The sequence below is a fragment of the Convolutriloba macropyga genome, chromosome 2, assembly GCF_964194025.1.
Source record: "Convolutriloba macropyga chromosome 2, txConMacr16.3, whole genome shotgun sequence".
NCBI classification, from domain to species: Eukaryota; Metazoa; Xenacoelomorpha; order Acoela; family Convolutidae; genus Convolutriloba; species Convolutriloba macropyga.
Genome location: NC_134469.1, coordinates 70,332,382 through 70,357,402, shown reverse-complemented (window position 1 = coordinate 70,357,402; position 25,021 = coordinate 70,332,382). Strand labels below are relative to the sequence as shown.

The window sequence follows — 25,021 nt, the reverse complement described above, 5'->3', positions numbered from 1 at the left end:
AATATTTAACTATATACCAAAAGTAGAACTAGGGGTTGAACTCTCAAGTTATATATGTGGTCCTGCGATTAGCCCCGTCGTTTAAGTTTCTAATGTACGGACCAGCAGAATAAAGGGTGGTCCCAGAGAGGCAATTTCAATATAACTTGTTCATTTAAACTATCAGAGAAGCCTGCCTAAACTTTACTTGTTCATTTATAATAATACAGAGGCCCTAAAATTTAACATGTCAAATTTAGCTAGTCAGAAGGCTTCTCCCTTAATCGTAAACTTATTATTAAAATTTAATTTAGAGTGTTCGTCTAATCTTAACAGTCTTTTCAGTAATGTCCACTGGTGGTGGTAGTACCCCACCCGCTACCGCCCCCACCCGCTATCGCCCACCTGAGACTCCCATAACACATCCAAATCTTTCACTTGTATCCTTTTCAGGTAATGATCGTAATCAGGATGCCACTTCTTTTTGGAACTCTGTAGAAAATAAAATACTCTTTTCATTAGGAACTAGGCCTACAACGCACGCTGCATAAACAAGTTATGATAAAAGGCAGCAATCATTATTCGGCTCACTTTTGAATGATACAGCACTTGAATGGTTTGAAAATGAAGTCACGGATGCTACAAATTGGAATACTTTCAAAAATGAATTTATATAAAGATTCACAGACGGTAGAGACCAATTTAGATTTAGACTTGAGGTTGAGAACACATACAAGCAGGAAGGAGAATTGATAAAGAACTATCTACATAGAATAAAGAGTGCAGTTGATAAAGGTTGGCCAGAAAAGATACCAACAAGCATTGCAGGTGATGACAATATAAGAAAGGAGAAGGAAATCCAACAAAGACAACGAAGTCAGAAAAACATAAATTTTGCTATTAGAGGAATAAGACCACAAGGTTTAAAACGCAAAGCGCACGAGAAACCTTTTGAGAATCTTTTAATAACTTGGACACAGTTTGTTGATCACTTAGTCGTCAAAGACTTAACGTTTTCTGTAACAACAGAGTCTAATGGAGCTACAAGACTTGATAAACTTAAAACACTTGAGAGCAAAATCAATGATTTAACCAGTCTTTTCAAAAGCAACGAAGTGAATGCTACAGTTACTTTTAGGCCTAGAGACCTGAACAAAAAAGGCAGACCTAACTGTACTAGATTCTGTGATTATTGCAGAAGTAATGGTCATTCCATCTCTAGATGCACAACGAAACAGATAGACGATAGTGTTAATAAACTGAGAAAAGAACCAGGTGAACCAAGAAAGCAAAATATAACATTCTCGAATGATTATAGAAAGAATAACCGAGTCAATACAAGATTCAATGGTCCTAGAAACCAAGGCTATCAATCAAGAGGTGGCTACTCAAACTATATTCCTGGGTTCAACAAGCCTAACTATCAACAACAAAATACATCCTTTAGCAGCTATGGCAATAGATTCATTCAACCATACGAACAAACCTTCCCTCAGCAAAACACATATAGAAATAATGAACCAAATCTTGAACAACAATCACCATCACCACAAAAACAGCAACAGCCACAACAAGGCGCTAGCTTCTATACACCAAGTGGAAATAACAATCTACAACAAAGACAATCAAAACCTAACAATACTCAACAACAACCAAATCAAATAAGTTTCGTTGAAGGTGACGATGACTATGTGAATGCTATAACAGACTTCTTTCCTTTAAACTATTAAAGTCTCCGAACGCTACTAAAGAAATTAGTACTAAGTCAAGAATATATCTCAACTTATATCACTTTGCCACCGGATACATCAAAAATAATAGTGGTTTAGAAGTAGAGTTCATGATTGAGCCAGGATCAACTTGCAATATTATCAATCATCCTACATACCTTGCTCCAGAAAACCTTGGACAAAATTTACATCTGCAAAGTACAAATTGTGATTCAAAAACATATACTGGTTCATCAATCAGAATGCTTGGTTACACAACTATTCAATCTAGCTTTGAAACTGGCGGTAAATATACAGTTCCTCATAAAGTATTTGTTACTAAAAAACAGAGACAGAACATAACAGGTATTAATTTTTGTCATTTATTTCTAAAAGCACTTCAATTCGATATTCCCGCAGTAGAACTAAAAACTGAAAAAAAACTTAACTTGCTACGGCTCACTCAACAATGAGAAAGATTATCCATACATAACTAAAATGACTGCTTTAAACATAGCCCAACCGATCTTTCTGCAACAGAAAAGTACACAATTGCATAAGCAAAAGAACCTCAGTCAAGCCTTATTTCCATCAGGAACATATTTCATGCCTAATATTAATGTTGCAAAAACTGACCTAGTCTTTGTAAACACACTTTGCCCACAACCTGAAGAATTTCTACTCATATTCATGGAGAATCAAAAGAATCACCCAATACAGATAAATAGATGAATAATAGGTTATGCTATCTGTGATATAACCGGCAAACCTATACAAAGGTACAATATCAAAAACTGTGCTGAATTTACAAGTACAAATGAAAGTGAGGACTAAAACAGTTGTTTTATACTAAACACAGTAGTAAACAATTTAAAAGAAGGACAGCAAATTCAAACTAATTCTTGCATTAGATAGGTAAATTTCCGTACCCAATCTATATTTGACTCTAATATGTCCATAGCGCACACAATATCCTCAGATGCAGAAATGAGAAAAAGTTTTGCCAACACAATCTCCAAAAGAATATCCTTATTAAAGCACTACTGTAAAAGTAGGAACTGTGATATAGGTGACATAATAACTTTCAGGGCAGATAATAACTTAGTATATAATCTCATCACTAAGGCTAATCATTATGAGAAGCCAACAACTGATGCAATCAAAACAACGCTACTTGCTATGAGAGATCACGCACTAGGACTATATTTACGCTGCATAGCGATGTCAAAAATAGCTTGTGGTTTAGACGGAATGGATTGGAGAGAGATATCTTCTCTAATTGAACAAACAATTAAGAATTCAGGAATAACTATCTATGTGTATACAAGCAAAGATGATATTGATAAACTACAAAAAGTAGAAACCAATACACTAGAACAGGAAGAGGTGCTCGCAATTATTGAAAGTGAGTTAATAGAAAAATGCAAAGAAGATGAAAGAGAATTGGCAACAGACTTCTCTACTGAAGCCAAAGAATTATGTAGACCTAGAGTCAATGACCAGTTTCCTAAGTCTAGAGATAAACTACAAAGCAGCCCAATCATAAATAAAGCGGTTGATGATTTTGTAATTAGGCAATATAGAAATACAGTCCAAGACATAGAGTATCTAGAAAAGTTTCTGGATAATTTCGATTTCTCACAAAGTGATTTGACTGACGATGAATTGTTTGAGTTAATAGAAATAATACTTGAGGATACTGATGTTTATTCACATAATAAGTATGATATTGGTAGAACTAAACATAAATTTCATTTACCCCTAAAGAAAGATGCTACCTTTAAAAAGCAACGCCCTAGCAAAGTACCCATTCACCTCAAAGATAAATTAAAAAAGCTAATGGATGAAATAATCCAAGCAGTAATCTTCAGAGAACTCAATGAGAACGACAATTTGAATAGTTGGTTTGTTAATCCTGTTATCATACCACCGAAGAAAAATTATGTAAAACTGGTTATTGATGCTAGATACCTAAACTCCATAACTGATACAAGTAATTCTAGTTGGCCACTTGAACCAGTAACGTTCTAATGACACGAATAACCGGAACTATTTTTACAAGTAGTGACTTATCATCAGCCTATAATCAAGTACCACTAACCGAAGATTCAAAGAAAGTTTCAAGTTTCATTGTAGGAGGCAGACAGTGCACTTATCAAGTAGGATTTTATGGTCTTAAGCCATTACCAAGTTTCTTTAGCAAAACAATGCATTATGCATTTGGACCTCTTATAAAGCGCAAACAAGCCATAACATACATAAACGATACATTATTACAAGCTAAAGAAAAGCGAGAAATGTTCACAATAGTAAAAGAGTATCACTATTTGCTTCGAAAGGCAAACCTTAAAGCAGCCCCTGATAAAACAATGTTTTTCTTACGAAAAGTGAGATTTCTAGGACATGTTATATCTAAAGATGGACTATCCCCTATTGCTTTGCGCATAGATAATATTAGAAACCTAAAAACTGCAGAATCGAAAACAGAAGTTTTAAGAGTTCTAGGAATGATGGGTTTCTATCACACCTATACATTAAACTTTCACATAGATGCAAAACCTCTATATGATTTAACTAAAGATACAACATTATTCAAGTGGTTACCAGAACACGAAAAGGTATTCACAGACCTTAAACAAAGATTCTGTCACGACATTTCTAACGCATTTCCTTCTAATGATTATCCCTTTCATATACATGATGATTCATCTAACTTAGGAACCAGTTGTGTTCTTATACAAAATTTTCCTGATAGAAAACGTATGATTTCAGCGAACTCCAGAGTATTTGATAAGGCTGAACAGAAAACGTCCCCTCAACATAGTGAACTATGCGGAATAATATCTGCATTACAAGCTTTTGAATTTTACATTATTCGATCTCCATTTCCCATCTATCTCTATTGTGATCACAGATCAATTCTATTTCTTTGGTCACGACGCGAACAAATCTCACACCGTTTCTTTAATTATCAAGTAGTAATAACTAAGTTCCAAAATTTGCAAATTATATACACTGAAGGCAAAAACTTAGCGTTCCCTGACATTCTTAGCCGAAACGTTTCTTTAGCAGATGCTAAACTTTATCAACTAGAACACAAAGTAATACCTAAAGATATAAAGTTTCATATTAACGGAAAAGAAGTTAACTATTCTGTATTGCATCAAGACGATAAGGACGCAACAGCTAACGACTGTTATTCAATTATTGCTCAAGTCAAAGGCGAAAGAAAGAAACTAATCAATATAAACAATGATGGTGACCTTACAGTAGATGATGCCCCAGACTACATAGATGACAATTGTAATATAATACACAGTTTTTCTGATTGTTTTCGCTACGGCACACAAATAAATCAAATAAAAAAATTAACTTCAGAACTAACTAGTGAGTATGACAATCACTACTATTCCGAGATAGAAGAAATAGCTGAAATAAGTGATGATCGAGAGGGTTACGATGATCAAGATTGTTTAAACTTAGTAGAAGGTTATATTGAAAACTCACTTATTGAACAATTAGAATCTGCTAAAGCCGACTATATTAGACGTAAAAAATTTAAGAAACTTATTGAACCAGAAGCCTTTCAAAACATCTCAGAAAAGGATGTCCACACAGATATCTTAGATTTAATAGCAAAAGTTAGAGGTTTTGCAAAAAACGCTAATCTTGACATGGATAATATTCTTGAAGAACAAGTAAACGACTCCGTGATAGACAAAGTTTAAGATTGGTTAAAAGTAGGCAAAGCTCCAGAAAAAGACTACACAATTAAACAATCTAAAGCATTACAAACTTATAGAAATAGTTTCAACTTGTTGTTTTCAGAGATTTAATATGATTTACTCTGTACCTCTGAACCTTGTGAAGACGGCTTTTTTGACGTTAGGATATGTGCACCACTTTCACAATTTATAAAGATATTCGAAGTCGCACATACGCATGAACTTAGTGATCACAGAGCAGAAAGCACAACTTATAATAGAGTTAAGCGATATTTCTATTGGCCCGGTATGTTTATATGGATTGAATTGTTAATGTTAGATTGCTTAAGTTGCCAAACTAATAAGTCAGCATGCAAAGACCTGAACGAAGCACCCTTAGAACCATGGGGACAATTAGAAGCTATGCCACTAAATACACTTCATATTGACCATAAAGGTCCACTACGACCACTTAGTAAAAGAAATCGATTTTGTTTTGTAATAGTAGATGCTCTCTCTAGATTTATACAAGTATACCCTAGCAAGAATGCTGAAGCTCTCAAAACAGTAAATCAACTAGAGAAATTTATAACTACATTTGGTATGCCGCAACAAATAGTACATTATAACGGCAATGCTTTTATTAGTAATGATTTCTTTCACTTCACAAACGAAATGGGAATTACACTATGCCCCGGAACTGCATATTCACCGTGGACTAAAGGCAAAGTAGAAGTACAAAATAAACATTTAACTAATTACCTAAGACATTTTATTAGTAAAAGTGGATCTAACTGGTCGGAGTACACTAGTAAATTTGCTTTTTCACACAATACCACAGTAACCCACAGTACAGGATATACACCTTATGAAATACTATTTGGGACAAAACCGCAAATACCCTTATCACTAAAGCTAGGACTACTACGCGATAATCAAAAGAAATGCACATCAGAGTATTGTAGTAATCTACCACCACACTCGCATAGTGAAGAAACTTGTAATATTAAAAAGATAGAGAAATTGTTACAAAACAGATTATCTAACGAAATGTTAAAGCGAGAGAATACATTTAAAACTATATACTCGAATACCTACAGTAAATGTAGACAAACTACGAATAAACCACAGAAGTATAGAAATAGATTTAAACTCGGAAAGCCTATACCTGAAGGTAGAAAAGTACTATTAGAAAATCACTCTAAAGGACTACTAAAGTCTAAAAAGCTACAAGAGCTACGCTCAGGCCCTTACACAGTGCAGCGAATGTTAACTAATACTACATATGAAAAACAACAGGATAAAACAAATGAGAAGAAAACCGTGCATAGAAATCATATAGTACCTTATTACCCGAAAAAAGAAACAATAATAGAGTTAGTTGAGAACTAGGTAGTCCCAGACGACACTGATGATTATTATACTCGATATAATAAGCATAATATAGCCAGATCTAATGCTCATAGAGGCGCACATCATATTGCAATTTCGCATTGGCCCTTAGTAGAAACACAACATACTGTTAATCCTAGTACTACACTACAAACAACATTTAACGTTGAGGCTACCCCAACAAATAATTCAGGCTTAGAATCGCTACAAACACGGTTAGATAATAATAATACACATATTCAAGGCACAAGCTCTTCTAATTTTCTACCCCCACGCATTTCAACCCCCTACCCTATACAAAATATGTATTCATCTAATAGCCGACAACAAGAAAATTTTTCTATCCCAACAGATAATACTAGTAAATTTAAAACTACACGTAAATTATTCCCTCAAGAAACGCATAATAGCCCCACATCATCACCTTATAACTCCACACCTACAGCATCACCTAATATTTCTAATTTACCAGACACAAACGAAGTATTGAGCAGACCTGAGCGTAATAAAAAAGCACCTTCTTTGGTGAACCTATTCCTTCTGTCTTAATAAATAAACTCAAAAAGAATAGAGACACAAAATCTCTTTTAAATAATAACTTTTATATTAAAAAGCGCCACCGCGCACAACAAAACTATGAAAATAATAAAGTTAAATTATACAAAAATAGTAAAGACGCAAACCAATAGTACAAGCGCAGAAGATAACAAAAAAAATATTTTTGGGCGATATTTAAGAATTTTTGTTTCTCTCCCCTTTTCAATTGCTTAGATGCCGCATGATTACACCTCTCACCGTTCTGGCAACTAAGCTCTCCGTCTCAAAGACCAGACACTCCTTGTAATTGAGCTGTATCATTTTCAAATACAGCTCCTGTAGAGTATGCCCTGTCTTCGGATCCCACCACGCATCCCTCAAGGTCCACAGTTGATTCTTCCATTTCTCGTGCTTGTCGCACCACTTTGTCATGTCTTCTTCCCCCCTCTTAGCATATAGTTTTTCACAAAACTAAAATAACAGATTTTTTTCTGAACCAAAACTACTCAGTCATAGTCGACGGACCCTACTTTAACAGTTAAATCCTTGCAACCCCGATAAAGACCTAAATTAACTGCTAGGTAATTTGAGTAAAATTACCACTCCCTTTTTTTCGAAGAAGAACTCGATGACTTCTATATTGTGCTTAGAAACGCACTGAGTACACCTCATTTCCCATGAACTGAAGCTCCCACGTGCCCTCACCATTCCCCACACCTCGTTGTCAGATAACACGAGAAACATATATTTATATATTTGAGAAAAGAAAAAAATATTTTCCACTGGCCCTAAACCAGAAGTATCTTCATAAAAAAAATGAAGATACTGAGAGCGTCGAATTCGCTCTAGAGCTCCCGAAACAGGTTCCAACACCACTCCACTCGAACTAAATTTCCATCTGGCATTATCCAGATCCTTGCTGTTTTCAGCATTATCTCTAAGATAATTCTTAGTATCCCAATTCATATTTCTTGAGAACGAAGGAGTACAAAAAGAATATATATACGGAAATTGGAAAAGAAATGCAAAGTTTAAAATAAAATAAAGATTGAAAATGGAATTAATGGTTAAGAACGAAATAAAGCTTACAGTTTAATATGTAAGGGAGATCAACTATAGTCAACAAGAGTTAAAGGCAAAAAGCAAATAGCCCACTCAACGCAAATCTTACACAAAGTACGCGATTAGTCACCATTGCAAGCTGTTACACACAAATACTTTCTATACAAGTTAACACTGATACACTTTCAATATTCTCGCAAACCTTTCATTGCAAACTAACGCTGAAAACACATGTTACCCAAAGCCAAGCTAAAAAGAAACAAGTCCCCCATGAGCAAATACCTTATCTATGTTAAATACCTTAAGTACAGAAATTTCTCCCCTACAAACTATTCAACCACATTAAATCGCAATTAGTCGGGAAATGCACAATTAAGCAATAAATGTATTCAACAGATAAAAACTAACCATACTAGATTAAGGACCCGCGGAATGTTTAAAATAAACATTGAAGCACTCATGAACCAATAACTAACCGCACTTTTAAATTCCCCAAGTAAGAATTCTCTCACCTCAGTGCAAACCTTACACAAATCTCAGAAGGAGTGATAACTCGATAGATTTATCCGCTCCACAACTAAGACCATATATTTGCATAAACACATGCTTGCTCTAAGAGTTCACAAAAGTGTACAACACACGGATCAGAAACATCTCAGTTGAATCCAAAAAAATTCAATTTTTCATAGTCAAACACATACTGTTTCAGACAAATTGTGATTAACACCTGAAAATTTAAACATGAATTCACAAAAATATAGCCCACAACTTTTTGGAAAATGGAATTTGAAAATACATCTCAGAAGTACATTTACAACACATTAGAAGTAACACATTTAATTTCTAAAACTCCAATTTTTCATATTCTAACACATACTGTTTCTAGACAACTTGTGATGAACACTTGAAAACTGAAAAATAAATGCAAAAATATATATAGCCGACAACTTCTGAAATTTCGGAAATGAAATTTGAAAATACAATCCAGAAAGTACATATACAACGCACACATTAGATATAACACCGTTAAATTCTAAAAGGCTCAAATTTTTCAAATTCTAACACATACTGTTTTAAGGCAACTTGTAACAAGAACTTGCAAAGCTTAACATGGATACACAAAGATATAGTCTACAACTTCTTGGAAGCGAATTTTGAGAATTCGGCCTAGAAATACATTCTCTTTAGATAATGAAGATCGATCCTAGAGCACTGAAACATGAGAATTTAAATTTGAGATTTTATCGGACGATCCTTGTCATATGATTAGCTTATCACTTTGTTACATGACTCTAAACAAGGCTAGCTATTGACCAATAAAAATTGAGCACATATATTTTGGTAACTTAACCATGACGACCACTGTTTAAGAGCCTTAGAGCCTTACCAAAATTCAAAATAACTTTTCTCAGTTACTTTCTGAAGTCAATTACTTGTTTCGCTCTCAAATTCAGCTCTAACTTTACCCTCTCTCTCTCTCTCTCTCTCTCTCACTCTCTCTCTCTCTTTTGCTCTCTGTCCCAAAGTCTATCTTTTACATTTTGCCCGTTTCAACTAATAAAATTAGAGAACTTATCAAAGTTTCCAAGCATTCCAAATTGTGACTACCAGCAAACACTTGTCACAAACACAGCACATCTTCACAACATATATACCAGGTATCTCACTTCACTTTTAATTCTAAACCTTCACTCTCAAATCGATAACCATAGAAAGAGTTTATAACACTCTAGATTGAACATAGAACAAAACTGTCCTTTCAGAAAGTTTCTAAATTGTTGAATTCCAACAACACTACTCACACTAAACACCTTAACCAGTTATCAAATTTCTAACGAAGTACGAACTGTAGTGTTCTTTGCTACTAAATCTAACGAATATCATATTGCTGTCTTCTGGGGAAGTATAACCCTCAACAACTTAACAGTTTATTAATTAAAATTCGCTCTTCAAGTTTAGTTGACCTAGATTTTTAAAATGTCCCTTGTTTGATTTTAGAGCCACCAACTGATCAATGAATATTCCGTCAAACGATTATTGGATTATATCTTCAAGAACAACCTCCTCATCTTCTTACAGCCCTTATAACATCCCGCATAAAACCTTAAAATATAACAATAAGTCAGCCACAATTGATCGATGGTATATTCCATATAAAGAAAACATTGCTATTTTCTTCGTTAAGGACCAGTTTGTAAACTTAGAAATAATTGTTTGTTGGACCCCTAACAAACCAGAACATAGTGAACGCTTTCATTTCCAATTAAACAACAGAGACGAAATAGACCTTGATATCATCGAAGCTCCCTTTACTGTAGACCCTTAATCTATGATACCACTTTCCCTTGAAACACAATTTCTTATTGCTCTTGCATACGACCCGCTATCTTATATTAGAATATTCCTCCTACAGAAAGTATTGAAACTCGAAAATAAAACTGTAACACTTGACAAGTGTTTTGTTTCTAATCAACAGAGAATAGTTGCATTCTTTGTAACATCAGAAAATAACGCAAATTGTGTCATATTTTGGGTACCATATAATCCCGCTCACGTTCTCGAGCTAAAATGTCAGATTACTTTCACGGATAATATTAACTTGAATTTGTTAGACGCATCTTATACTGTCTTCGTTTATTAAATGGAAGATGGAGAAATCAAAAAGTCACCAGCAATAGACGAAGTAATAAACGTAAATTACAAAACGTTTCTTTTCATATTACATTGCTTAACTCTGTTCCCAACTCTTGCAATTGATATTGACTCTGAAATTGCTCAACGTATTGCAAAACTAGAAATACTCATTGAATATAACGATTCTCACCCACATTTCATAGAATGTGTCATAGATAGAAATAATTGTTTTCACGAAGAAATCCCGTACCTTAAATTATTAAAGCCTCCTGAAAGGCTATCAGTTTCAGAGATATGGTCGAAAATCAACGAACATTCACTGCCATCACCGAATATAGACAAGTTCTTTAAAAAAAACTTACTGATAAGAAAGCGCTTCCATCAAAAATAGCATCCTTTATGACTTACACAGGAACTCAAATTCGTTCTGTTCAGTTTCTTAAACTTATTGCTAAAATACCTCTTGCTTTTCTCTGTGTTATAACTGCTTGCTCCGCAAAGTATCTGGTCTTTATTATATTCCTTGCATTACTACTCTTAACGGCTCTCGCTGACGCCAGACCAATTGAAAAGATGAGTATCTATGAAAATACAGCTCCAAACCTTCTTGTTAACCACTTTTATTGCTCAAAAATGATCTCAAATCAGATGTATTCTCTCAACAAAGTAGCGCCCTGCGAGATTCGCCCTGATAAAATTAGCACTAATCAAGCACGAGTCACTCTCTACCAAAGAAATTATAAAGTTAAGCTAGAATCAACTATGTGTAAAGCAACCGAACAGCAATTACGTTGGTTTTGCGATTCTGTTGACTCTAGTGGCATAGATACCAGACATAATACTATTACTACTTCAGTTAAGCTTGATGCTCAGAAATGCAAACTTGCAAAGGAAAGAAAAAAGATAAAGCTTTCCCCTTCTTCTAGTTCAGTAGAATTCGACTTTGACAAATCTTTGTTCTCAAACTTTAAATCAGGCGATGTTGGAATTGGAAACAATGAATTTTATTCCGGGGTTGGATTACACACTACACTTATAAAACATATATGCAAAATTTTAGCCTGAATGTAAACCTTAGAGATGGCACAGTTAATAACTGGCAAAATATACCTCTATCTTGTCCTTTATCAGCCGGAGGCGGCGATTCTACATCTACTGATTCATTTGCATACACTTGGGAAGAAACCAATAATTGTCTTTTCACTATGATTCGCAATTTTGACGCTCAAATGATTAAAGCTAGTGACAACTATTATATAGTAAAGGATCCTAGACTTAGCTCAGCGCAGTCAGATTTTGATTTACAAAGCTCTATGTTCCAGGTTTACAATAAACCACAGTCTTTAGGTAGTCATCCACAAATAGTATATTCCGCATCCTACGCCATATGATTCTCTATATATTAGTATTCGTGGCGGTTTCGATATGAACACTGGAGAACCCATTCACAAATTTAAATCTGATACCGGTGCTATCACGCTTAAAAACAAAAATTATTCCAGTGACAACAAAACATTTGATACAAAGCATTTTCAAAATTATGAAAATATTGATTTCAAAGCCCATCTTGGAACAAAAATTAACTATTTGCACTTTAATATTCTGCGGCAACTTCAAAATTCTACTCTAGAGGTACTAAGAAATGACTGTGAATTAGAACTCTCAACTATTCTCAAAACTTTAATGATTTCTCATGGAAATCCGCGTTTAGTTGGATATACCTTAACAAGAAACAGATCTATGTTTATCAAAACAAACGGCAATGTTGCCTGGCTATTTAATTGTCCTGACTTTCATTCACCCTTACAAATTCTTAGTAAGTGCTATAACCGAATACCAATTCTCTATGAAGGTGAAATACATATTGTTGATCCGATTTCTAGACAAACCTTCACTGAAGCCGAAGAACAATTGTGCCCTGATAAACATTCAAACTTATTTCAACTAGATGTTGATGATGACATTTCATGGGTTGACCTAACCCCACAAATAACAAAAGAAAGAGGAACTGCGCTTTTTGAACAACAAGTAGTCATTCAGCAAATTGCAAATATACTTACTGCAAGCATTCAGGCTTCCATCTACACATATAAAGAGATGATGGCTTTCGGGAATTCAATAAATGTCAACTCCAATATGAAAGGAGTTCTCAAACACTTTACTAAGTCAATATTAGGTAGCAGAGAATCATTTTCAAATTTTTCAGGCAAAACTTATTATAACTCTAGAACTATTTATCTGGATTCATTCATTTCACCCGACTTCTTTAATAATCAATTTGTTGAAACTTTTGGCAAAATAAAATATATAATTGAGCGATGCGGAATATTCTTTGCCGCTTTCTTTTTCATTAAGTTGCTCATCGACATAGTCTTATGCTTAATTCGAGCGATGCAAATTAACAAAATTACAGATGCATGAATTCACTTTGGCAAAGCACTCTTTGCTGCCACATCTGATTTAAAGTCAGTTCCAATTCTGAATTCTATCTATCAAGCAAATAATTCAGAGAATGATAACACTGATGAAAATAGAGAACGAACAATGCAAGTTCCAAAATCTGATAGTGCTATTGCTAGAGAACGAGCTATTCAAACTCCATCTTATAAAGAGAATACAGGCTTACAAGCAATAAAAGTGTTTATCCATACCTAAATGATGAGAATAATAGAGACGAAAAGAGGAACGATCACAACGTTCCTACGTCTCCAGTATAGGATTCATTACTCTATCACTCTAATATCATCAAACTATATGATGATCATACAATACAGACCGACTTCATATTTACTACTAATTTACTTTGAAAGAGAATACAAAAAAATAAGAAAAAGTGAATACTTTCAAAATAACTTAAAAAATATACTCTTAGAATAGAATAAGAGAAGAGAATACTTGATATTTCAGGAACTTTCTTCAATCACTAACGAATTGATACCAGACTTTCAGAAGGAACCTTCGAGTGGTTGGCCCGAATACAATACACAATCAACTTCTAAACCTCAACTTGGAGTTAAACAACTTGACAGACTAGTACAACCTACAACTCACGTTACCCGATCTACAACTTTTCTCTCAGCTATCAAGATTTCAGCAGTACCAACTCAAGCAACTAGTGCGAAAAATTCATCTAAGACAGTTACCGCATCCAAAAGGAGAACTAAAACCGCAGATAAAATTGCAAAGAAATAACCACGTAAACAATTCGTTAGAGAGACATTCAGTCCAGCGACACCGCTAGAAGTAAATATACCCAAGACAAACAGTACAGTAACCAACGTCTTAGCAAACACTACAATTACTCAATCGTCACGACCAAACTTTCTCAATCTTCATCATTACACAACTACCCCCCTGCAAGACCGCCTACAAAAACAACACCAAGCTTTGATAATATTATAGCAAATCTCACTCCTCATCAGATACAGCCAAAACTTTCTGACAGGAAGGCAACGCTCTCAACAGCCCGAACAACGGATTACTGACCTCCAACTGGAGATTTCAAATCTGAAGCATCAACTCCACATCCTCCGCTCATCACGTTGAGCACTCATGGCATGTAATAGATAAATTTGTGTTTGTTGATGTTCACCAATTCCTTCATTACTTCATTCTCCGGCGGTGAGAAAAATTATTCGTTTAATACATCCGTTTCAACGCAACGCTTAATTATTAGAGTCAATTTGATCAATTCTTCGATCAAGCTCTTACTCGCAATTTATGGTGAACAAGGAGTCCGTTCTTATCTTAAGATTGCGGATTTGATTTGTTCTCCCTTCTCTAATAAAATCTATTTTTTTATCTTTAACGATTTACCTCGCTTATAACTTAGTCAGCATAGAAATTTATTGTCATCATTTAATTGTTCCATCGAATTCCATAATTTATTTAATGTCTTACAATCTTTCAGTAGACGTAAAATACTTCAAAACATATTGTGATCTCGCTGAATTTGTTCAATCGCAAGTTATTAAAACTTCGAAAACGTTCTTAGTTGGAAATAAATTCTATAACCCATTGTCAGTTCATTGGACATTTGAGTTTCAAGCGAGTTTCTATTCTTGCAAGATAACAATTCCAATGAAATTGTAGTTTATTTTCATCAAATTCCTGAGTACGCTTTGTTTGAAATTCTAAAGATTATTCATACAGAAGAAATTCTTAATATCAATAATCTAAACTTTTGACCGCTCACTTATTTCAATTAATATCTTAGTTTTGGTGATGACCGAGTTACAGATCTATAATTTTTCACATACAACGTTACAACATTTCGTTAACAGATTTTCTTGATCGCCATCCGCCATTTATAGTTTAAGTACTAGTTGAACCTTCCCATCAATTCCCTTCAAGGATTAATTTGTTTTCATTCTCACCATTGCTGTTGAAACAAAAGTTGAATTCCTGCAACATTCAAAATGAACACATATTTTGAAGGAGGCGTTGATATCGAATGGTTTAAAGATTATTGCCAATTTTCTGAAAATGTTGAATCTGCATGGATTAACTTTTCTAAACAGATTATTTTTAACGACAAAGTTCACAGAATCTCTGATTTATGTTTTTCGGAATTTCAAGCCGAGGTTATTCTATTTTTTGAAGACTTAGAACAAAAGGAATTAATGACAAAAAGAAAAATTATTTTGAGTTAATGAAAAAAAGCAAAATTAATTACTTCATGAAGATAATTCAAAACTATCAACCAAGTTTAAACATTAATTCTTTAAATATTAACTTCAAAGCTTACTTCGATTAATTTATTGTTCAACAATGCTCAAATAAAGATGAATTATGAAACTGAATTCTTTATTTGGGGAGTTATTTCAACAACACTAGCCCTTATGGTGTTGTGCGCGGTCATTTTAATCTCTTTATTCAATTACCTCGCTTGTAATTAGGGACCATTAAACTAACCAGTATATTCTTCAACTTATTACGCAGCTTCAGATGTATTAACAATACAACTTTTATAGAAAAACAACAAACGGTCTACTATAACGGCCAGCCAAAAAGATTGGACATATTATTTTGTACAGCTTTGTATCTCAGGACATCGTCAACCCTTCTTCAAGAGAGGACTCAGAAACAAGAAGCTATGATGAACTTTAGAACTTTAACCAAGTAATCTACCCCATAAACTTTAATTGCTTAATTATTATAAATTTAAGCTAAATAAATTATTCAAATATGTAAAATTTGATGTTTTGATTTTATACCTATGGACCAGGATGGGATGTACTGAAGTGTGCTACACTCAGTGACATTATTCGATAATATTAGTGCTTTTTAAGAATTTCCGTTATAGTGCGTGAAGCACAAACTTGATTTGGACAAAGTCCATTTTAACGTGTAAACAAATTACTAAGTAGTTTTGAATAAGCTACTATTTTAAGATCACTAACTTAAACTGAGAATACCATGACGTGATATTGTCACGCCACACAGAGAACACCAACTTAACCTTGGTAACTCCGTTGACACTGTTATCTCTATCCAATAGGATACTAGAGAACCACGTGTCCATAAGTATAAAAGGAGCTTGCACGCTCAACGATCAGCACAATTTGGTCCCCGATAACTTCTGATTTAAATCATACTCCCGTATTGCTCCCTTGCTCAAATCTCAGCTTACTTGAGATAGATTTTAACTTAGAATATTTTTTTGTGACCAGTTCTTAACTAAGAACTTTCTAAGTCAGAAAATATTAAGCTAGCACAATTTTGGAAACCAGGTAAGTTCAGTTTAACTTCTCTAAGTTATAAATTAACATCTCTTAAATTCTACCTAAGTTACAAGTTAACTTAGAATATTTCAACCTGTGCTTACTAGTGCTATCTAAATCTTAATAACCCTAACTATTCTATCCCTTAATGCTCGGTTCATATTTGATGCTGTTTAACATATCTTATTAATTCATATTTGCATTTAACTTTCTTTAATATTTAACTATATACCAAAAGTAGAACTAGGGGTTGAACTCTCGAGTTATAAATGTGGTCCTTCGATTAACTCCGTCGTTTAAGTATCTAATGTACGGACCAGCAGTACACAGCCATATCCGTACTCAATCTGAGTAGGGAACACTTCGTTTTACTAAACTTCTCAAAAAGTTTGTAGAAAACTAAAAGTCTATCCATGCTTTATCAATATACTTGAAAAATTTTGATTCGAGACCCATGGCAGTATCAGTCTAAATTTTTGTCAACCATGCATTTAAAGCCAATATTTGAATCAAGTATAGTTAACATGGGTTTGTAATCTTGAAGGTTTTGGAAAGATTTTCTATCATCGCTATTCATGTCGGAAGATTTTTCAATATAGCAGTTCATCTTACAATTTTTTTTGAGTTCTAACTAGATAAATATTCGTTTTGCAACATTGGACGTGATTTTAATATAGAACTTGAATCTTCCGGGGTTTCCCATGACAAGTATCAACTCTCAAATGGCAAAAATTAAGTCTTTTAAAACACTTTAGTATTAAAATGCTAATAATCTCAGTTCCACGTTTTTTAAAACTGTTTTCAACATTTACAGAATCGTTTATCAATTCCTTAAAGAGATTGCTTGCAGCTTGTTTTCTATAAATTTTCCACCTGATCTTTCAGACGATTTCCATTACCTTTCCTCACGTTTCGGGACTTTAAGTTCCGTAAATGAATTTTTCCCTCTGAAGAAAAATCGGGCTAATGCTAGGTACAGGAATTTAGAAAATCTGGCGTGCAAGAATGAAAGTTAGTATGTCTACAGCGAAAAATATGACGGATTGCTATACGCCTAAAATTACACGGTCTGAAAACATGAATGAATATAGACACTATCCGCCTTGGACAACTGAACACTATAGACTACTTAGGGCTGGGATAGTAGTGTACTCTAGTGTAGCCTTCTGTAGATCGCCTCTCAATAAGTATCTTAAATACGTAACTTAATAATATTTTATTTTTCTCACTTCTCCTGATGAGACATTGTAGAATCTCTGAATCAAGTTCACAATTGTTGATTTTCCTGACCCACTCGCCCCCACCAGTGCCACAGTCCGACTGGGCTGCACCTCCAGAGTAAAGTTTTTCAAAACCTAAATAAACTTATTTGACTACAAGCAATCAGTAAAACTTTCGTTATCAGGAAAAAAAGTGCATAAATAATCGTTTATATCGATGCTTGATTTATGGTAAATCCCAATTAATAATAACTTGCAAAAACCACACAATTAAGGATCGGTAACACACGGGTTTAAATTATTACTTTGACCCTTAAGAGATCACATAAAACTGAATGAAGCCTTGACTCAATTTTTTTTCGTTTGTCAAAGAAAAAAGAGAATTAACCCTTGGAATTTTAGAATTAAAAATGAATTAAAAATGAAGGCTTAGAGAAGCCTTGTGCTCAAAATTATTGTTTTCATAAACTTTGACAGAACCAGCTTTCGTTTTCAAATAACTTTCTTTAATTTCTGGATATTTTTTCAATATTTTGGTTCTTTTTTGAAGTCTTGTCATATTACCTTTATAATGAGTTATAGTTTTGCTGTTTATAAAAAAGTTTAATTGAACACATACAAAAACTTAATTGAACAGTTCGTTTTTAAATGGTTTTGACATTTTATCACAATTTTGAATGAATTTCTGGTTTTGGCGGTATTTATCGTTCTCTTAGTGGTCATAAGATTTATTCTAATTAAAGAAAGGCTTCATTTGTTTTTTGGAAGTAAATTTGAAATTGTTTACTGCCATCAAATGACAGCTAATAGTTTTCGAGGATTTGAATTTTATTCCTTTCCAAAAATATCGGAAAGTTTTTGAACAGTGCCTTTTTTGTTCCTTTTGTCTACCTGCAACTTAATCTCAGCAATGAGAGATCCCATCCAATTCCCTGGGATTCAAATTTGACTTTTTCGATTGCTCTTCAGCTATAGTTGATATTTCACAAATTTCGTTTTCACAAAATTTGTGAATGCTCAGTATAAATATTTCTTTTAATTTCCTCTTAAAATATACCCTTTACAAAGAAGTCCCATTGAATCACCCAGTTGCATGATAACAGAAGTGAAAAATTGAAAACGGAAACTATAATATATAAAACTCAGTTGACCGCTAAGATTTCAATAGCTTCAAAACTTTGTGTCTTCGTAAAATGTTTGCAAATTTTTGTGTTTTTTTGTATCTGTTGTTATTTTTATTTTGTAGACCTGTCCCTTGAATTAATCTCACCAAAGATGGGTGCTATTGTCTTTCAAAGGAGTTGGATGGAAATTTATTAAGAATTTGCTAATTTAAAGCTAATTGATTTAATGACTTTTAAAACTGCTGAAGTTCAAAAAATTCAACGGATTTCGAACTTTTTTGTTTTTGTCAACTTGTTATATAGCTTCATTTAAGACAGGTTTCATCTGATTTGTTATGAACTAATTTTGTTTACTTGAGGTTTTATCTGATGGTTTTTGAGTTTTCTTACTAAGCTCTTCTAGCAGATCTCAAAAAGTTCAAAAAACTTTTCAGTTTGTAGACAATTAAAACAAATGTGGATGACTGAGTTCGGAGCAACATGTGGGAAAGCACATTACGCACATTACCGAGCCTCTTTGTAGTAATCTTTTGAAAACATTTTCGTCATTCATCAGACCTAGCTTCAATTGTCGCTTATTTCACCCTTTGCTAGGCTGTAGACAAGCTCTGATCACGGATAAAGATTTACGAGAAATTATTAATTAATCACTTTAAGTGAAAGCAGAAATTAAATGGAACCAGTTTTCTAAATAAAATAATTCTGCCAAACTAAAAAAAGTTACCAAAAATATCAGATCAATGAACTGTTTCCTAAAGGGGTAATGTTTGTAAATAGCCACCTGTCTAAAAGGGCACAAGTGATTGAAAACAGAGATATATGATATTAGGGACAATTTGAATTTTGTTGCCCAATGTGGTTTCCTAGATGTTTTAAGCCGTCAAGAGATTCTTACACAGAGTGAACACTGTCTGTTTTTGATATTTTTTGGATAAATGTTTTGTTAAACTTTTGAAAGCTGTTGTCTGAGTTCAAAAATCAAGGCTTTAAAAAATTTTTGACGTCTTAATTTATTAATTTTGCTCACAAATTTCGGAACCAAATAGAGACATAAAAAATTTATTTCTTTGACAAAAATAACAATTGGTATGTCGCTTTGACCTTGTCCACAATTGTCCATGTAGGACATTTGAAAATAGGTACTAAAAGGTTTTTAATTTTAACTCCGTATTTGGATCCTATGAAAAGAAATCTAAAGTTTTTTTCAGACCTTTTGAGATGTGCTATTAAAAAACAATAGAACAATATTTGTCAAAGGTTTTTATTCGAAGTTCATTTGGTCTACTGCAACCACTGTCAACCAAATTCATGCCACTGAGACGTTTTGTATGCAAACAACCAACGGTTGACTGCTTAATTTTAAAGACCAGGGAAGGAGAAACGCAAAAAATAATTAATTTTGGATTAGTTGAATGGTTAGTTTGGGAATGAATTTTGCTTAAAAACTACTTTAAGTTTTTTAACAAAAAATTACGGCAACAACTTTGGACGCAAACAGTAATTTTTTCTCAAAATGTGTAGTCATGGCCTGTTTAATTATTTGACTGAGAATAATATCTTTTGAGAATGCATCATTGTTAATTTTTTTTTCATTTGAGGGATTGGAACATAATATGCGGCATTGTTTTGTAAGTCAATTAAGAAAAGCAGAGTGATGGTGTCCTGCTTTTTAACCCCCATTCAGTTAATCACCTACCTTTTAACCCCGATTTATTCACTCCTGTATCATTTAACCCCTCTAACGTTTAACCCCTCTATCATTTCACCCCGATTTTAAACTTTCTATAAAATCAGGATTAATAAATTAGCAATATAATCATTTGGCCATGCCTCGCGGGTCGTGGCCATGCCTCAGAGGCCCGTGGGACTTGATATGAAACTATCACAACCGAACGTGGGATTAATTTATCCACTTAATTATGACAAAACTTGCGTTTAATGTCGACTGCTAGTTGGCGTGATGAAATGATAGAGGGGTCAAATGATAGAGGGGTTAAATGATAGAGGGGTGCATAAATCGGGGTTAAATGATAGGGGGTTAAATGAATAGGGCGAAAAGAAGTAGAACCCAGATTGATATATCAAGCAGAAAGCGACTCATTTACAGTTGAAGTAGTTATTAGTCTTATACAAGATTAAAATCGGGTTAACATGATGGAGGAGTTAAATGATAGAGGGGTGAATTAATCTGGGTGACATGATAGGGGATTATATTAATCGGGGTGAAAGTGGGGCGCCGTTGCATTCGATGTGTCGTTGATGAGCAAAGGTGTATTGCTAAGTCTCCTTGGTTCATTACACGGAAATAAATGTTAAATGAACCATAGCAACTACCGCATAGACAGACAACTTAATTTTGAATTAGTCATGAATTTTATGTTTACCTATAGCTTCTCTCTCTCTCTCTCCTCTTGATTGTGCGTTCTGTTTCGACTTCGAAGCCAAAAGGGGGTGAACTGTCCCAGGTTGAGGTCCTCGCTCAAAATGATCTATGAAAATTCCCATCCAGACTATATTTGCTTATGAAAATACCCAGGCAGACCAAAAATGCCTATGATCCAGACTTTGCCTCGTTCAAAACTTTGGTGCGTTCATGTGCTCGTTCAAAAACGCTTATGAAAAGACTCGTACAGACAAAAATGCGATATGATACAGACTTTGGCTCGTTCCATTTATGAAAAGACTCAGAAAGACCGAAAAAGTTTATGATCCAGATTTTGGATCGTTCGACTTATGAAAAGCCTGGAGCTAAGAAATACCGACAAAAATGGCGTACGAAACGACGGTATTTGTCGGTTTTTGTCGGTTTCATCGGTTTTGCATGTATGAAGCGTTGGTTTTTGTCGGTATTGTAAAAATAATCCCAAGTCGAGGAGTCCGCTCAAATTCCGCTCAAAAAAATGCAAGAGATGACCGGAATGAGCGAAATTTGACCGGAATGAGCGGAATCGATAAAAAATACTCCATACCCAGTATACTCTATACCCAGTTTGGATCGATTTGGACAACTCCTCGATCTGACGATCTAGACCTATTTTTGAAATTAAATATTCGAAATATTTGAAAATTTCCGTATGAAAAGCTAACTTTTTTCCTAGACAAGCTATAGCAAAAATTCTTTTTGTTTTACACTCTAGGTACCCGTGGTATACTCCATACCCAGTTTGGTTCGATTTGGTCAGCTCCTTGACCCGATGAAAAAGATCTATTTTTAAATTTAAGTATTGGAAATATTGTTTTATAGTCATTTATCATTTATCTTTTAGTCATTTATCACAGAAGTGGTGCGTCTATGGGACAGTTTTTGGCTCGTCTATGTTGCAGAGTTGGTGCGTCTATGGAGCAGTTTTTGGCTTGTCTATTGGGCAGAGTTTGGCTCGACCGTAAGTACTTGTTGCGTTTATGTTGCTCGTTGAAAAAAATTCCTCGCCTGTGTATGTTTGAACGCGCCATACCCCCTGTGTGCGTTCAAAAACTGTCTGCGTCATAGACGAGCACAAACGATAACCTCGACCTGGGTAACGAGTTTGATATTGACTCCAAAGGCACCCGACATGACAGTTGTTCATAATTTCTTAATGAGAACCTGTCCATTCGCTAGTCTATTACCGACCACTATATTATATTCAAGAACCAAACCATTTTTTTTTGAAATTATAAGCCCGGAAGCCCCTAAAGTATTAGAGGTGATATGACAACAATTGTCGTTCTTTGCTTTAAGCGTCGTTCTATATCAAAATACACTTGCTCTCGGAATTCAAGTGCTTCTCTTTTTATGTGTCAGGTGATTTTATCTGGAAGACAGCCAACCTGTACATTGGGTCTGGAGGGATATGAGAAGGACACATTTCTGAATGAGATCTGACCCCTCACTGTCCCCTCACCCTCCATCTTCTTCCCATCCTCTGAGTCCGTGTCAATCGGAGGAGTCTGCAATATGCCAGCAAGAGCTATTTTATATCAATTAGGCTTGAAAATAAGAACTACCGGATCTTTTGTTTTTGCCCCCTCCCCCCATAGCTTTTAAGACCCTCAGTTCCGAATTTTGTGTTGTTATATAGCACGGTACTATGTAAAAAACAGCGCGTGCACGGGGGGGGGGGCGTGAAAGCTGATGGGGAGACAGAATAGATCCGAACCATCATCTATAAAAGCCTGAGCTCTGCGAAGAGCTATGTAGGGACTCTAATCTGCTATAAAATAATTAAGCTCGACCCACGAGAAGACTCAAGCTCGACTTTAACTAGGAACCTCGACCGTGTAATATTAGTCAATATTGCCGTTCCCACTAGACTTTTAAAGTCTTTTCATAAGTCGAGGTCTAGATCTGGGGAGCTGAACAACCGACGAGCCCTAATTTAATCGGCTGTTATCGTCATTGAGAAGTTACCAATCTCTAATTTAAAGCCGAGTTGTTGAATAGCTTGGGGAACTCTTGTTACGTTAAGAACAGTTGAATAGCTTTTACCAGTGAACTAAAACGCTAACTTTAAATTAATTTGGTTTTCAGAAGCTAAGGACATGTTATCCTCAGCGCAAACATATCACTCAGTTCCAACAGGTCATCAACAGGCTTCAAAAAAGCCTAGTCCTGTGATGCCTTGAAGCAGTTTAAAGGTACTTGGCTAAAAATTCTTCTCCAAATTTAACAAAATTCCTTTATTTGACAAAAAACGGAATTAAAAACCAACAATAAACTTTAAGAAATAAAGATCAGTAAAATTTTCAAAGAAGTTCAACATTGCCTTGATTGTAACAATAGACACTCATCGAGATAAAACAGTACGCCCAATAACGCCCAATAAAACAGTACGAAATGCGCTTTGTCATTATGATCCGACGTTACTGAACTCTATTATCAACACTGTTACTATACAAATAGCGCCCAGTTCGACAATAACCGTCATTCAACGCAAAAAATATGCAAGATAAGCGGTGATTGTGGAAAACTTTGTACGATAAGCGGTGAATGCGGCGAAATTACATCTGTCAAGTGGCTGAGATGCAATGTTCGAACTCGTGTAAGGCAGGAAATTTGTAATAAACGGTGAAATGGGGTTAATTTTTGTATATTTATCGCTTACTCTAGAGGTGAAATTACATAACTTCACCGCTTTTCATCGCAAAATTGTGTACGAAATTTGAGGTGAAAAAAAAAACAACTTTTCACTGCGTCTTTCACAATTTTCCTATTTTTCTTTGACCCGGGCGGCGATAACAGAGTTGGATAAACTTGTAGTGTATCGCCGCATTGCGGCGTAAGTTATGCAACTGTTGTAATCGCAACGAGCACTGAATAAATATAATATTAAAGGTTTGTTGTTACCCGCTTGCGTGTTGTTTCACTGGTAAGTTAATGTTGTTGTAAGTTACTGTTTGAAGCTACTGTTGTTATTGCAACGAGAGCTGAATAAAACATCACTCTATTGTTATTGTCTTTTCGGAGTTTTTCACTTATTTGGCTTATTTGGAGTATAAAAACGTCTCGCCATGGGCACGTGCTAAGTTAACGAATAATGATGGGTCAACGACGAAGAAGATCGACTACAACTTCAATATTATTCTATGCTCCATACTTTGTCAGCTGGAACCCTGATTACTTTAGCATCTAATTGCATACCAATTTTCCAACCCCCAAAAAACTATTACAATGATTCTGACTTCTACTCTAGGGTAAATTTGTGGTTTTTCAAAAAATTCGGCTGATTTTACCACTAGCATATATGACCCCTCGGTTCGCATCAATAAATACACAAATAAAATTTGCAGTCAAATTATTTTGCGGAAGGCAATTTTTTGATTTTTTAATTCGTACCTCTTTCTTTTATGAGTTAAACTTAAAGAATTTTTCTATCCAAAACTTTATCCGATGCTTTAATTTTGTTATTGTCACTTTTCTCACTTATTGCTCATTACCCCCATTGACAACACTAAGAA

The 25,021-nt window shown here is 34.5% G+C and overlaps 1 protein-coding gene across 1 annotated transcript in view; it reads right to left on the bottom strand.

The window, feature by feature from the left end:
- Positions 1-25,021, bottom strand: part of LOC142334663 (ATP-dependent translocase ABCB1-like) — a 119,632-nt gene that overhangs the window by 68,241 nt on the left and 26,370 nt on the right. Inside the window, exons 8-9 of the mRNA XM_075382876.1 lie at positions 22,895-23,014; positions 17,970-18,095 (exon numbers count right to left, since the gene is read on the bottom strand). Of these exons, the coding sequence (XP_075238991.1) occupies positions 17,970-18,095; positions 22,895-23,014 (246 nt within the window). The remainder of the gene's footprint in view (positions 1-17,969; positions 18,096-22,894; positions 23,015-25,021) is intronic.